Here is a 13,195-nt window from a genome sequence, read left to right on the forward strand (position 1 = left end):
GTAACTTTTATTGCTACATATTTCAATCCACTGAAATGGTCCAACGGAAAAAGAAAGGTTGGCGAAAGGAGAAGATTTGTTGACTGCTCATAGTCTTTATATGTAGGTAATAAAATAAATTCGCCATAAAATAAATCTGTTAAGAATCAAGCGAATTTTTCGAAACGCTCTAAGATGTGTCTAGACAATTTATTTTGGGAAATCTGTGTGTGTGAACAGAACCGAAAAAAACAGAAGAATATTTTTGTAAATTCGCTAAGCGCACGAGTATGCGGCAATTATTGGTGTTTTATTATGCCCATAACGAATAAATATAGTTAGGCTCATTTGGTGGCAATCATTTTGACACTTATTTACCCAAGCAGCCATATAAACCTCAGACAATTAAAGTATCTATCCACCTCATAATCCCAAGCGCTCTCCTATCTGCAAAAACAGCTGCAGCATTAGCAGTGTCAACAGCACCACCTGCATTAGCCAAAAAAGAAGCACTTGCCACAGCTGACTTAGTGATAAGATTTCGGGGGCATTAGTCAGAGGAACGTGAGAAAGTGATAAGACAGATATGGGGAGATATGGAGCAGCAGCGCTATGAGGTTGCAGATCGCAGATCTGTGGTTGAGTCCAACAGCTGGGCGCACAGAAGGCAAAACGAGACTGGGAAAAGAAAATAGAGCAGCGGCAAACAATGAAAAGCAGCCAAACAGCCAAATAAACAAAACAAATGCGCTATAAAAGAGGCAGACGGAATAGAACCATAGAACTGAGCAGAGTGAAGCGAATTTGTTGGCATTTAGCGGCTGATACCGAGGCGAAAGACAATTGATGCCGATGGCGATGTGATGGCGATGTGATGGCGATGCATGGGGCCAGCGATCCTCGCTCACTTGACTTAATTAAACGCTTCAGACAGCGGGTAAAAATACATGTGAAAGGGGAAGTTCAAATCGACCGCGAAAGGGGCGTGTGAGATATATATGTATGTGTGCATACGAGTAACACAGATCTGCGAGGGCAAATGCTTATCGCTTATCTAGACTAGAGATTACACTGCTCATCCCAAGCAAACCAAATGAATATGGCGCTTTAGACCGGATTCCAGCAGATTTGTCTGTTTGTTGCCGTTGAAGATCCGACTACCCATTTCTTTCTTTTCACACAAGAACACACACGAAATGCTTCTTGTTATTGCTGCTGTCTCTCTATTTGCTTGAGTTGTCAGCGCCAGCGACAAAAACGTGGAAAGTCAACGCTTCAAAGGAAATCACGTTGCGTATACGCAATACGCAATGTGCAAATAAACAAGAGAAAAACGAGACAAAAATCGCAAGCAAGCAAGCAAACAAACATGGAAAAATCGACATCGACCAAATGGCGACAACGTAGCTGCTCTTTCCCCGTTTTATTAGTTCGCCCAGCATTTTGGACACACGTGCCAGCCATCCATTCAACCATCTCCCATTTAGACCTATTCAAGATTCCCATTCCCATCCATCTGCCTTTTGCCGAACTCACAACTCGCGAAAATCTTTTCGCACTGCCTACATATTCTTTGATTTGCCTGTCTTGTGTCTTGTGTCTTGCGAAAGCCAAAGACATCATTCGCCTGTTTGTTGTCGAATCGGAATATGTTTTCCCATCTTGGCTTGGGTATTCGATATTGTGGTTAGCACATGAACATATTTGCCGGCATATCGTATTTCCTATTGGAATGCCTTCAAAAATGCTTTTAAGTGCTGGGAAAAATTTAGGCGTGATAAGCCAAAGTAGATCTTAGTGCGAGAGTTCAAGGCACAAGGAACTAGACTATCTTTTTTCCTGGAAGTCTGATGCGTTGTATGAGCATTTAAATACGTTTAATTATTCAGCACTCAATGCGCTATCTACATTGAGAATGAAAGGAAACCACAACTACCTGGTTGTCGAGTAATTATCCCACTGATAAGGGCGAAATGGCATTACACCTTAATGACAATCGGCGTGCCTAGGCCAACACGGCGTATGCGCAATATTAGCCGACACTATTGACACTCCAGTGGTTCGCACTTATACGTCTAAAGGCGTAATAATGCAAATATTATATTATCAGAGCCTCGAGTGAAGCGAAGCGAAGTGAAGTGAATTGAATTGAAGTGTCACTCAGCGCCGCAGAAGAAGAGCACGCGTCTGCACAATTGTTAAGTTTTACTCAGACAAATAAGATAGTGATACATATAGTATGTGCCTGCGTACTCACTCGTAGTATTTGTTTATGGCCCGATAAGTCACTGACGTCGGGGCGACTCAACGACTCAGCGACTCAACGCAAGAGAATCCAGCAGTGACACAATGTCGCGAGCCAATAAAAATGAATCAAAAATAATCAAATAAATAACACTCGAACGCATTCGAGAAATCATAAATAAGCGCCCAAGGAGGGTAAGGCGGTAAGGAGGGGAAATTTATATGAATTTTATTTTTTGGAAAAACTTCCGCTGACAGCGGCAGCCTCTCTTCTCGGCAGCTTCTACCAAATGTGGGTCACTCGCCGGCCTGCCAAAATAAATCGCCTCTTTCGCTTCCACTCGCAGCCAGTATTGGTAGATTAAACAAAATAATATATATACATAAACATATATATATGTACATATATAGATATATGCATATATGAGGGAAAAATAATAATCGAAAAGTGCAGTTCACATTGCACAATTGGGATAAACCCGAAGGGAACAATGAGCGCCGTGGTGGTAATGACTATGTAAATTGCAATCGCTTGAATGAATGGACTGAATATTGCATGAATATATATGTGAATATATATGAAAGTGCATGTAGACAGCAGCCAATTTGACCCGGCAGATGGCGCCAGTCGGCGGCGTGTCCATGCAATTCCGCTGATTAATTCAATGCAAAGCGACTTCATTTTCGCCCGACAACCTGAGCTGAGATAACCACATGTTGGCGCTCCTCCCCCCTTCGCCAAGTTTTCCACTTCATCCCCCGTAATGGTAACCGCTTTTCGCCTTTCGCTCTTCGCTTTTCTTGATGGATTTGCATGAATCATTGGCGGCGGCGTTACGCTCGAGAGGAAAAGCGCGTCGGCCCCGAAATGAAATGCAAAAAGGAAAAACGACGAAGCAAAAAAAATATTATTTGAAATATGAAAAGTTATTTTAATGCTCCCTGTCGCTGTGCTGTCTGTGTGCTAAATTGGGGAGCAGGCAGCAAGGCGACAGCAGCAGCGTCGACAGTTTTCCTCCGTTTTCTTTGGCAGCGCTCGCTTCCTTTTCCATAGTGGCACTTGTACTTCTGCCAGACTTTTCCGGAAGCGCGTCGCGACACCAGCCTTCTTGACGTAGGCACTGCCCAAAGTTGTTGACGCACTCGGCAATCGCAAACGCAAACGAAAAACGCACAAAAACAGGGCCACCCGAAAGGCCAATGCGCCCGGAGCGCCTGCAGGATATCGGATTTCAGTTCGATTCCTTTATCCTTTGGCTGCGAGTTGCGAATCAATTGACATTGACAAATCAAATTTCCACTTGTGCAAGCAAAACAAAAAGCAGATTGATGTACATATAATATATGCTTTCGAACAATCGCATAACACAGTTTCATTCACGTAAATGCATTTTGTTTTGTCTTAATGAAAGCTAAGCTCTTTCGTAACAAAATTGCATATTTTAATAAAAATAAAAATTAAGAGAGAAACGTATTTCAACTGAAACCGTATGTCTTTTGGCTTAGTGTAGCCGAAAAGACCAATGGCCCGAACAAAAGGCACACATTTTTAAGCGCATAATTAAGTCATAATAAGATCGGCGGGGGCGGCGGTGCCGAGGCAATATGATATGCCAATTTTTGGCTGAACCCACGAGCACACGCAGAGGGCAAATAAAAATGTTCATCTTATTATTCTGGCTGGGATTTCTGGTTAAATCAAAGCGGGAACCGCTGAGGGGCATTCATGTGGCTGACTGGTTGGCTGGTTGGGAGTTGTGAGCTGGGAGTTGGGAGGGGTCTGAAGCGATCTGAAGTAGGTGCTGTTCATGACAATTGTCAACTTGTTTTGCGTGTGCCGGTGTGTTGGGTGCTGGGTGCCTTCAATACTTAATCGCCTTGTGGTGTGCCTTGTGTGCCGTGGACACTTGTGAGTTGACGTTTCGGATCGCTACCGCACAGATACACAGCACACACACACAGATACGCACGCACACACATGCAGCCTCACAATTTGGGAGCGTGAGAAAGTGGCGCGCACAATTAAAATGCTGCTTTATGGCCCGACGCTGGGCCAAACATAAATTATAAACAATAATTTATCTTTTAATATACTCAAAATGTTATAGAATATATATGCACCTTTCAAGTATTTACACTGCACAGAAAAGCGGGCACTGGTTTGGCAAACATTTCAATAAAGACTGACGACTACTAAATTAAGCTTTAATATGGTTTTTAAGCTATTTTCTTGTGGTACATCTTGCATGTCGCTTTCTCGCAGTGTACGTTTTCGAATTCAAAATCACATTATATACGTACAACATACGTATATCCATATGGACAGCTTCGTCTGGCCACGCGATCCTCATCGCATAAATTAACATTTGCCGGGCATTAAATCAGCGCAAACTTTGCAGACTGCTTGGAACTGCCTCGCCCTCGTGGATTAGATATAGTGCGAATATATATTTCGTATTCCCTGCCAATTGCATAACGATCAATGTGTTTTTTTCTTTGGTTTTTTGTGCACTTTTTGCCGCCACCCACCGACCGACGGTGAGGAACCGAAATAGATGCACCGATCGATGAATGATCATGATCATCGCTGATCAGCGCTGGTGAATCACTTGGACAGCGCACGCAGGTCTCTATTAGCATGTGACGAGCACTTAGACAGTACCGGCCACGGCCCCGCCCCCAAGCCCCACGATAGCCCGCCCCCGCCCACCAGACACGTGATATGCCGGCTAATTTAAGCATTTCACCGGGCGGGGGAGTGGCAAATCGCCCAGAAGCGCAAGAAGCGACACACACAAGTTTCATTGCCAATTTGTCGGCATTGATGAGTCAGTCTGTTGTGACTCTTCTCATATACGAGTATGTGATTGGGTAACTTGAAAATGGATATATTTAAACCGCAACTGGGGCCAAATCTATTCATAACGAGCGTACAAGTGGGAGCACGTGTTTGGTATATAACTCTTTAAAAAATTGCATTGATAAAAATCGCAGTAAATAAGGCTAACATTATCCATGTCATTTGTGTGGCACAAACATTCCATCGCAGATTTTTCCAGCGCTGAAAAGTAGCAGACTGATTTTAGATTAACGATCTCCAGGCAACTTAAGAATCAAAAAGACCAAACAGACGCGACGATCGTAAAAGCAGCAGAGAAAATTCGCCAAGAATGCCAGAAATTTCTAATTTGCTATTTTGTTTACGGCTGTCTACAAGATTCATTTAGAGTTCAGTGGGGCAGATGGAAAATTCCGCAATTATCTACTCAGCCGTATTTATTGATTTATCCCAAGCGATTGAAGGTGGAAATCACCTAAATCACTGAAATCACTAGAAAGCGAAATGCATGGCCTAATGGTTTGCCTGGTCTTTCTTACAGCACAGAACGCATCAATCGAGAGGATCAAGATGGAGCCGAATAACACCACCATCCGGGATGGTGAGCAACTGAAGATCATCTGCAAGGTGTCGGGCTGGCCGCTCCCGAAGGTCACCTGGTTCAAGGACGACAAGTCCATCAATCGCAAGCGCAACATTTACCAATTCAAGCATTACAAGTGAGTATCAAGTGGTTGTCCTTTGTGAAAGTGCAAGTATCTAACATGTATCTATCTTCCATGGGATTACCCACTCATTCCACTCCTCGCAGAAGACGTTCCGAGCTGATAGTGCGCTCCTTCAATAGTTCCTCCGATGCGGGCAAGTACGAGTGCCGGGCCAAGAACAAGGCCAGCAAGGCGATCGTCAAGCGCCGCATCATGATCAAGCCCTCAGAAGGTGAGTCTCGTATATATCTTATATGTAGATATATTAGGTGATCTATTTGATCTATATGACAAGTGGGTGTTGCAACAAGCATCTACTATATGTATTTGTACATGTCGATGTCGATGTTATGTTGCGGCCAATTCGGTACGCTCCAATTCACTTGTTATTTATGGTCGCATATATTTATGGTACCTACATATATGTTTCACATGTTAAATTCAGCTAAATTTATATAAATCAAATTATCTCGCCTGTATTTCAGTTCACTCTCCTCCACCAGACGGGTCAGGCTTGGGCACACCCTGCCAATTCGAGTACTGCTTCCATGATGGCGACTGCAGGATAATCTCGGACATCAACGAGGTCTATTGTCGGTTAGTACTGAACTGCTCATGAATACCTTTAATATTAACCCTTTAAATTAAGCCTGTTGTTCAATACTTCGATGCATGCAGTTTTGAAATATTTCATAAGTTTAATATTAGTTTATACGTTGCTCATTCAACTTTAAGATAACAATGCGACTATCTTACTGTTTTGGATACTTTTTTTTCGCTGTGCACTCGCTGCATCCTGCCGCACACTCGAGCTAGACTCCTCGAAACTGAACCCAAAACTCAAGTGGTTCGCTTGATAAACCCCGCTCATGTGACAGCTGATAAGACTCCACCGCCGATCCCCATCCCGATGCCGATGCCATGTAAATATATGTATATATCTTGTAATATTTTGGCATCGCATTACACATTAGGCTCGAAAAGCGAGCGACTCGGAAAGGGAGCGCAATTAAAAGGCCACAAATTTCGGTGGCCGGAGTAGAGAACTCCACAAAGGCAAAGGCAAAGGCCCACTTGCCGGCGTGTGTGTATGCAATGTGAATAATGTCTTTCAGCGCCTCGTTTCCTCGTTTTATCTGGCAGTACGAGTGTGCACACGCAAACCGAATCGATTCGATCCAATCGGATCCCAAAAAAAGCGCATTTCACTCGCTACCCTTGCGATCATCTCGAGTGGGTTTTACTTTTTTGTCCAGTTTTTTGAGGAGGCGTCGCAGGCGGGGGAAAAGGGGGGAAAATTGAATTTCCATTTTGATGCCACTCCTTCCGCACATTCAGTATCCACTTTTCCACTTTTCCTTTCTGAAATTCGCATTTAATTTGTTCGTTCTTTTGTTTATATTTGACCGGATCATCGAGTGGTCAAGCAAATACTGCACCGCAGTTCATGGCCATTTCGATTTCCCCTACTTGTGTATTCCTTACATATACATATAATATAATCTATTGCAAATTAAATACGATCTATACTAAATCTGTGCAATCCATCTTGTCTGTCTTTGCAGTTGCCCAAACGAATACTTCGGCAAACGTTGCGAGAACAAAAGGCCCGACAGTAGGTACAGCTCTCCCGAATCATGCAAAAATTATCAGGGAGGTTATTACTGCTAAAATAGGCACTTCTATAGCATCGATTGTTTTACGAGTCGAGTCGAGTCGAGTCAAACGCGAGTTATACACAATACCTAAACCGAAACAAACCGAATCAAATCAAATCAAATCAAATCAAATCAATCAAACCGAACTCAGTGCCCATACCAAAATAACGAATAACATAAAGTATAATAAAATAAAAATACTATAACTAAACAGATCTATCTGCAAAGTAGTACTACAACCTAAAATAGTAAAAAGGTAAATCCAACGGAATTCCCATGGCACATTTCACAGCTATCCTACCACATTGAAACTTTCTGCGAAACATCTGAAACAGAGTAACAGAGTAACGGAGAAAGTGAAATAAACCAAATATAGTTGATAAAGCCACAAACACAGCACACCCAATCATACAGACAAAAAGTACAAAAACAGTATGCAGAATCGAACCCAAATCTAACCCAAACTCCAGACACCCAATCACACTCCACACACAAACACACACACCCAATTATCAGTCACTTTGTGAAACGACGAACTAAAGGTTTTATTAGAGAACACATTCCAAAAAGAAACAAAGTAAAGTCTTAGTAATGAAAACAAAGAGTAAACAAAATAAATAACTAACCAAGTTGTTCATAATATTAATAATTTTATAAACTAAAAACCATATTAAGAGCAATCATTAATAAACGAGAAGAAATCAAATAAATACGAATAAAAACAAAGGGTGCTATAGAAGGTTTATTTTAAATAGTGTTTACATAGGAACTTAATTTAATTTCAACTCACTCATCACACAAACCACACCAACCAAAACCACAAGTAAATGTAAAAAAAAACAGCAAAACAAAACAAAATGATCAAGCAACTCGGACATACGGACAGACATACGGACGGACAAGCGGACGGACAACGGACAACAGGAAAATTGGCCTTAAGGGACCTTTGCCCCACAAAGTACTGAGAAACTTGTCGAATCCTTTGGCTCATCCCACATTTACTCACCCCCGCCCCACACACACACACAATATGAATATCCAGATTTACGATAAAAATCAACAGAGGCTCTCTTAGTTAGATACACGAATATCAACACGCATAAACGCTGGCAAGTTAGCCACAAAAAAACACTCACCCACAAAGGCATCGAACTGACTGAACATTTGAAACGGGAACTGAATTTTGTTTTGTTTTCAGTGTTATTATTTGTAGTTTGCAAATATTAAAAAACAAACCACATTCAATAACCCATTATAATTTATGATTTCCAATTAATTTTAGTTACTACTCGTTATTAGACATTAACCATTGGCTGTAGATTTTGACAAACCAAAAAAAACCAAACCAATTCCACCGGAAAGAACCCAATTAAAATCAAACAAAACAAACAATTTCATTCTGCTCCTCGTTTACTTTTATTTGGTGATTGTTTTTTTTCGTATTTTTTCTTTTCACTAATCTCCTGCGTTTTCGATTTGGGTAACTCTGTTCACTTTATAACTTTCTTAGTTTGTGCTCGTTTCCTCCTTAAGTGTAAACGCCACGGCAAAGTGAGATCTTGAGCTCGAATGAACCAAAAAAAAAAGAAAATGCAAATTAAATCACTTATTTTCAAGTAGTTCTTGCTAAAGACCTTCTCTTCAAAATATCCTACTGCATGGAACTTTTTTATTTGAGAGCGCAATTTGATGCTTGTAGTTGCCCCTAATTGTGGAAATGGTGTTAGCCAGCTTTTAGTTAGCAGTAAATGAAGAATTGAAAGATTCATTTTTTAATTTTATTTATGATTTAATCTCTTCACAGATATTTTGTTGCAATCTACGGCCAAATACATACCTTAAATAACGACTATTAATGCATAGAATTTGGTTTCATTATTTTTATGATTTTATAAACAAAACGAAAAGCAAAAAACAAAAAAATCGAACTCCCTGCACTCCAAAACAGACAATTGTAATTTTTTACGTTTATTTAAAAAATTAGAGAATTCGTTGCACCAGCAGACCATGCCCAAAAAAAAAACCCATCACCGTTCTCAAAGTTTGCAACTACAATGAAAACATATCCGAAAACAGAAAACATTTCAAAATTCGTACAATTCCCCCCTCGCCTAGAGTTCCTTCCTACCGAGCGAAAAGTTCCAGAAAAGATCCAGACTTTAGCTGACTTTAGCTACGTTCGTTTTTGTGCACGGTGACAGAATATCCGAAATGTATAAATCTGATGTATGAAATCTGAGCAGAATTTTAATTTATTTATTATACGAAATATATAACATCTAAGTTCGAAGTTTGAGGTTCAAAGTTCGAAGTTCGAGAGCAAAGCATTACCGATTCGACCCTGACTTTGACACTGTTGCGCTTTTGTTGTTGTACCATAGACAATACTTTTAAATTGATAACAAAGGTTGACGTAGCCGAGAACTTTGTAATAAATCCTGTAAATAGCTCTCGTTTTAACTAACGATAAGTTTTGTGTACATTTCAACTAAGGTAATGCAAGCCCTTCTTTAACCGTAATTTATTGTATTTAATTACACCTAAATTAAACGTAATTCTAGCTATAAGCTCACACACAAATACACACACACCCACACAGCTACTTAATTTCGAAATACTATATTATTTGTCCTCGATTTTAATTTGCGATTTTGCAATTTGAACACCAAAATATGTAAAATGGCAAATTAGTTATTTTTTTCACCATGTGTATGTTGACATCAGTTTCTATGGCTAAGCGTAAAGCAAGGAAGTGCGTAGAGATTATTTTTAGTTATTTTAAGTGGCAAATTTTTTATATATTAATTATTGAAAGATTTATACCAAAAATACCATGTAAAGTTTAATTTTAATTTAAAACAAAACATTAAACAAACAAAAACGAAAAAAAAAACAAAAACAAACAAAACGATGCGTAAGAAAAAACTTAATTAAAAACTTGCAAATAATTCACATTTTACAAAACATCGATTGCTTTTTGAATTGGTGATTTTCTGTTCTTGTTCTCTGTGGCTTCTACTTCTACATCGTTTATGATTTGCTGCTCTGCTTTTGCTGTTTTTTTCTTCCCACACAACCGACAAATCAGAGCGCAGCAATCAAAGCTCTGACGAACCGAGCTAGGTTTTGGATAGCATAGTTTAACTGGGTCCTCTATTGTCTTGGCTATATCAAAGTCTTGTTTCAGTTTCTTGACAGGCATGCGATGAACCGGAGGGACCCTGTTAAGCCGAACCACGCGGAGTTACTTTTGCGCTCAGAAATGGATCTCATGCTTAGATTTAGTTTACACAAGGATGGCCAATAAAATTCTGAATTTGTTGCAATCAATTATGGTGTTTGTGTTTATTTTTTTGCAAGACAACTGTTGGATTTAAATTTGCCGCCCATTATGTATTCTGCTTGGCAGCACTGGTCGGAATAGCCAACCCTGGCACCACCGTCTCCCTGGTCGTATAGCAAGTACACACACCAAACAATAAAGTACACTGCATTTAGCTGGTGCACCCACCGATATCTATCGATAGATACGGACAAACGCATCGAATGCATATCGAGCTTCTGTCATCTCTGTAAATCAACAACTTTCAAAAATAGCGGCAATTCTGCAAATTATTAATTTTACTGCCATTAAAATCAACTTTAAACAACATGTCAACTGCCCAGGCAACCAAAAACTGCATCACACTCAAGGGATCCGCCCAGATTATTGTGGAATACCTGAGTAAGAAGTTTGCAGCGCCACGAAAGCGTCAGCAAGGCCGCCTGCAATGGCGTCTCATTTGGTTTTTTCTTTTGTTTTATTCGCAAAATAGAATATGGCATCAACTCGATCCTTTTCCAACGCGGAATTTACCCAGCCGAAGACTTTGACAACACCCAGCAGTATGGGCTGACTATTCTAATGTCCAAGGATCCCAAGATACAGACCTTCCTACAGAACGTTCTCAGCCAAACCGAAGGTAAGTGATCTTTTGGGTAACAAGTGTATAATGACCACGAATAATATTGGATTCACGAATAGAGTGGCTCTCCAAGAACATGATCAACAAGATCTCGATGGTCATTACCAACGCCCACACCAAGGAGGTGCTCGAGTGCTGGGACTTCAATATGCAGGCCGAGTTGGGCGATGGCGATACCAGTGATCCCACCAAGCTTACAACCACCAAGGAGATGAGCCGCATCCAGAACGAGATTCGCGACGTTATGCGCCAGATCTCGGCTACCGTCAGCTATCTGCCACTGCTTGATTGCATCTGCACCTTCGACGTTATGATCCACACGCTGCAGAACACCGAATTACCGGCCAAATGGGACGAAACGGGTGCCATTATCATTCAGAATCCGCAGGCCGTTCAGCTGCGCTCCTTTTCCACCGGACTGCACAAGGTGGACACCGTGGTCAACTACAAGATGAGCACTTAGAAGGCAGTAAAGCCCCATTCTAAAGTTTAAATATTTAAATATTTATTTCGTTTCTATATTTACAATAGTGCGTAACGAACGTAAACATATTTGAGAGTTGCATTAAAAGCCAGTTGTGAAAAGCTAACAGTTGCTAAGTAGTAGTTTTGGTTGGCCGCAGGGGTCGTCTATTTGTCTTTCGCTCAAATGCAATCTGGAGGACGAAACAAAGGAAGAGGGTAGCTTCTGTTAGTGGGGGCGAAACGGAAAGGTTTTTATCTGGGCGACAGCTACCTATCCTAAGCAGCGCTTAGTCGTCAAGTCTGCATGATAGACCCAAATATCTAGTCTGTACCGAAGTATTTCTGGCCAAAGTGATTGGGTGCCACGGGATGCAGCTCGGATGTGAGGATCTTCAGCTTGGGGAAGGCATTCACCACGGTCCGAGCGGCCATGGGAGTGCAGAACAGGTTGGACAGGATGATGCAGCTCTCGGGTACGCCGTGTTCCCGCAGCACATTTACCGCCTGCAGCACAGTGTTTCCAGTCGACATGATGGGATACATGAGGAGCACCTGTCTGCTGCCGATGTCATCGGGAAAGCGGGCATAGACCACACGCGCCTCATGGGTATTGGCATCGGACTCGACCAGGATCTTGCCAATGCGTATGGAGCGGCAGCAGTCGCGAAGTCCCTGCTCCATGGCCTCTCCCGAGCGGATAATGGACACTCCGCAGTTGCCGGAGCGATACTTCAGGCCCTCGTAAATCGCACCGGTGGGGGTCTCCACATCGCAATGGGTGTAGGGCAGCTGGTTGAGCGACTCCTCGATGACCAGCCGGATGAGACGGTCGGCGTAGAACTTGAAATCGCTGCGTGTGGTGTTCCTGGGGGTAGAATTTTGTAGTAGCCGGCGGTTGCTGACTGCCACCCACAACGTCACCTACTTGTCACGCAGTATTGTCAGCAGTTCGGCCACCTGGGAGTTGCACTCAAGAAGCTTCAGGCTGCTGCCATACTCCGCCAGAATCTCCTCCGATGTGGCAGCTGGCACCACGGCGTGTGCATGCGTGGGAGTATGCAGCTGTTGCTCCTGCTCCTGGGCAACCTGCTGCGGCTGCTGGTGATCCGAGGAGCTGCTGCCCTCCTCCGACTGGGAGCCATTGCTGCTGGGCGAGCCGGTGCGCATGACTCGGCTATTGATCTAGCTATTGCTATTACTGGCTACATAAAATAAATAAATTGAAAGAATTGTGGAACGTTGGTCTTTGTTCCACTAGCGCGTGCTTGGTTAGCCACGGTCACACTTAATAGTTCATTGCGATGGCATTGCCATCCGTTGGCTCTCGGTAATTTCTAG

The 13,195-nt window shown here is 42.1% G+C and overlaps 3 protein-coding genes across 9 annotated transcripts in view; 2 read left to right on the forward strand and 1 right to left on the reverse strand.

Annotated features, from left to right (window-relative positions):
* LOC122618633 (protein vein) overlaps positions 1 to 10,699 on the forward strand; it is a 34,045-nt gene extending 23,346 nt beyond the window's left edge. The window contains exons 2-6 of one of the 6 annotated variants that reach the window (XR_006326035.1): positions 5,604 to 5,781; positions 5,874 to 6,001; positions 6,255 to 6,366; positions 7,335 to 7,683; positions 9,232 to 10,211. Coding sequence is in view for 5 of the 6 variants with exons in the window: in XM_043795210.1 (XP_043651145.1) it covers positions 5,604 to 5,781; positions 5,874 to 6,001; positions 6,255 to 6,366; positions 7,335 to 7,388; positions 9,232 to 9,283 (524 nt within the window). In the remaining variant the exon portion in view is untranslated. Of the gene's footprint in view, positions 1 to 5,603; positions 5,782 to 5,873; positions 6,002 to 6,254; positions 6,367 to 7,334; positions 7,684 to 9,231; positions 10,212 to 10,614 lie in introns of those variants that run through there. The other 5 variants (XM_043795213.1, XM_043795214.1, XM_043795211.1 and 2 more) reach the window with 5 other exon arrangements.
* Positions 10,700 to 10,977: 278 nt separating this feature from the next.
* Positions 10,978 to 11,982, forward strand: LOC122618275 (mitotic spindle assembly checkpoint protein MAD2A). Its single transcript, XM_043794578.1, has 3 exons — positions 10,978 to 11,151; positions 11,243 to 11,389; positions 11,452 to 11,982. Exons 1-3 carry the CDS (start codon positions 11,079 to 11,081, stop codon positions 11,853 to 11,855), a joined length of 624 nt encoding a protein of 207 aa, XP_043650513.1. The 5' UTR covers positions 10,978 to 11,078; the 3' UTR covers positions 11,856 to 11,982.
* On the reverse strand, positions 11,876 to 13,146 carry LOC122618274 (uracil phosphoribosyltransferase homolog). 2 transcript variants are annotated; one of them, XR_006326011.1, is made up of 3 exons: positions 12,783 to 13,146; positions 12,129 to 12,722; positions 11,876 to 12,048 (listed from the first exon to the last, which is right to left on the reverse strand). XR_006326011.1 is itself a non-coding variant. In XM_043794577.1 (3 exons), the coding sequence occupies exons 1-3, from the start codon at positions 13,022 to 13,024 to the stop codon at positions 12,038 to 12,040; spliced, it is 786 nt and encodes a 261-aa protein (XP_043650512.1). In that variant the 5' UTR covers positions 13,025 to 13,146; the 3' UTR covers positions 11,876 to 12,037. The 2 variants fall into 2 exon arrangements, 1 of the variants encoding a protein (XP_043650512.1); XM_043794577.1 differs by having other exon boundaries at positions 12,190 to 12,722.
* Between the last annotated feature and the right edge of the window lie 49 nt (positions 13,147 to 13,195).

This window comes from Drosophila teissieri, chromosome 3L (genome assembly GCF_016746235.2).
Source record: "Drosophila teissieri strain GT53w chromosome 3L, Prin_Dtei_1.1, whole genome shotgun sequence".
NCBI classification, from domain to species: Eukaryota; Metazoa; Arthropoda; class Insecta; order Diptera; family Drosophilidae; genus Drosophila; species Drosophila teissieri.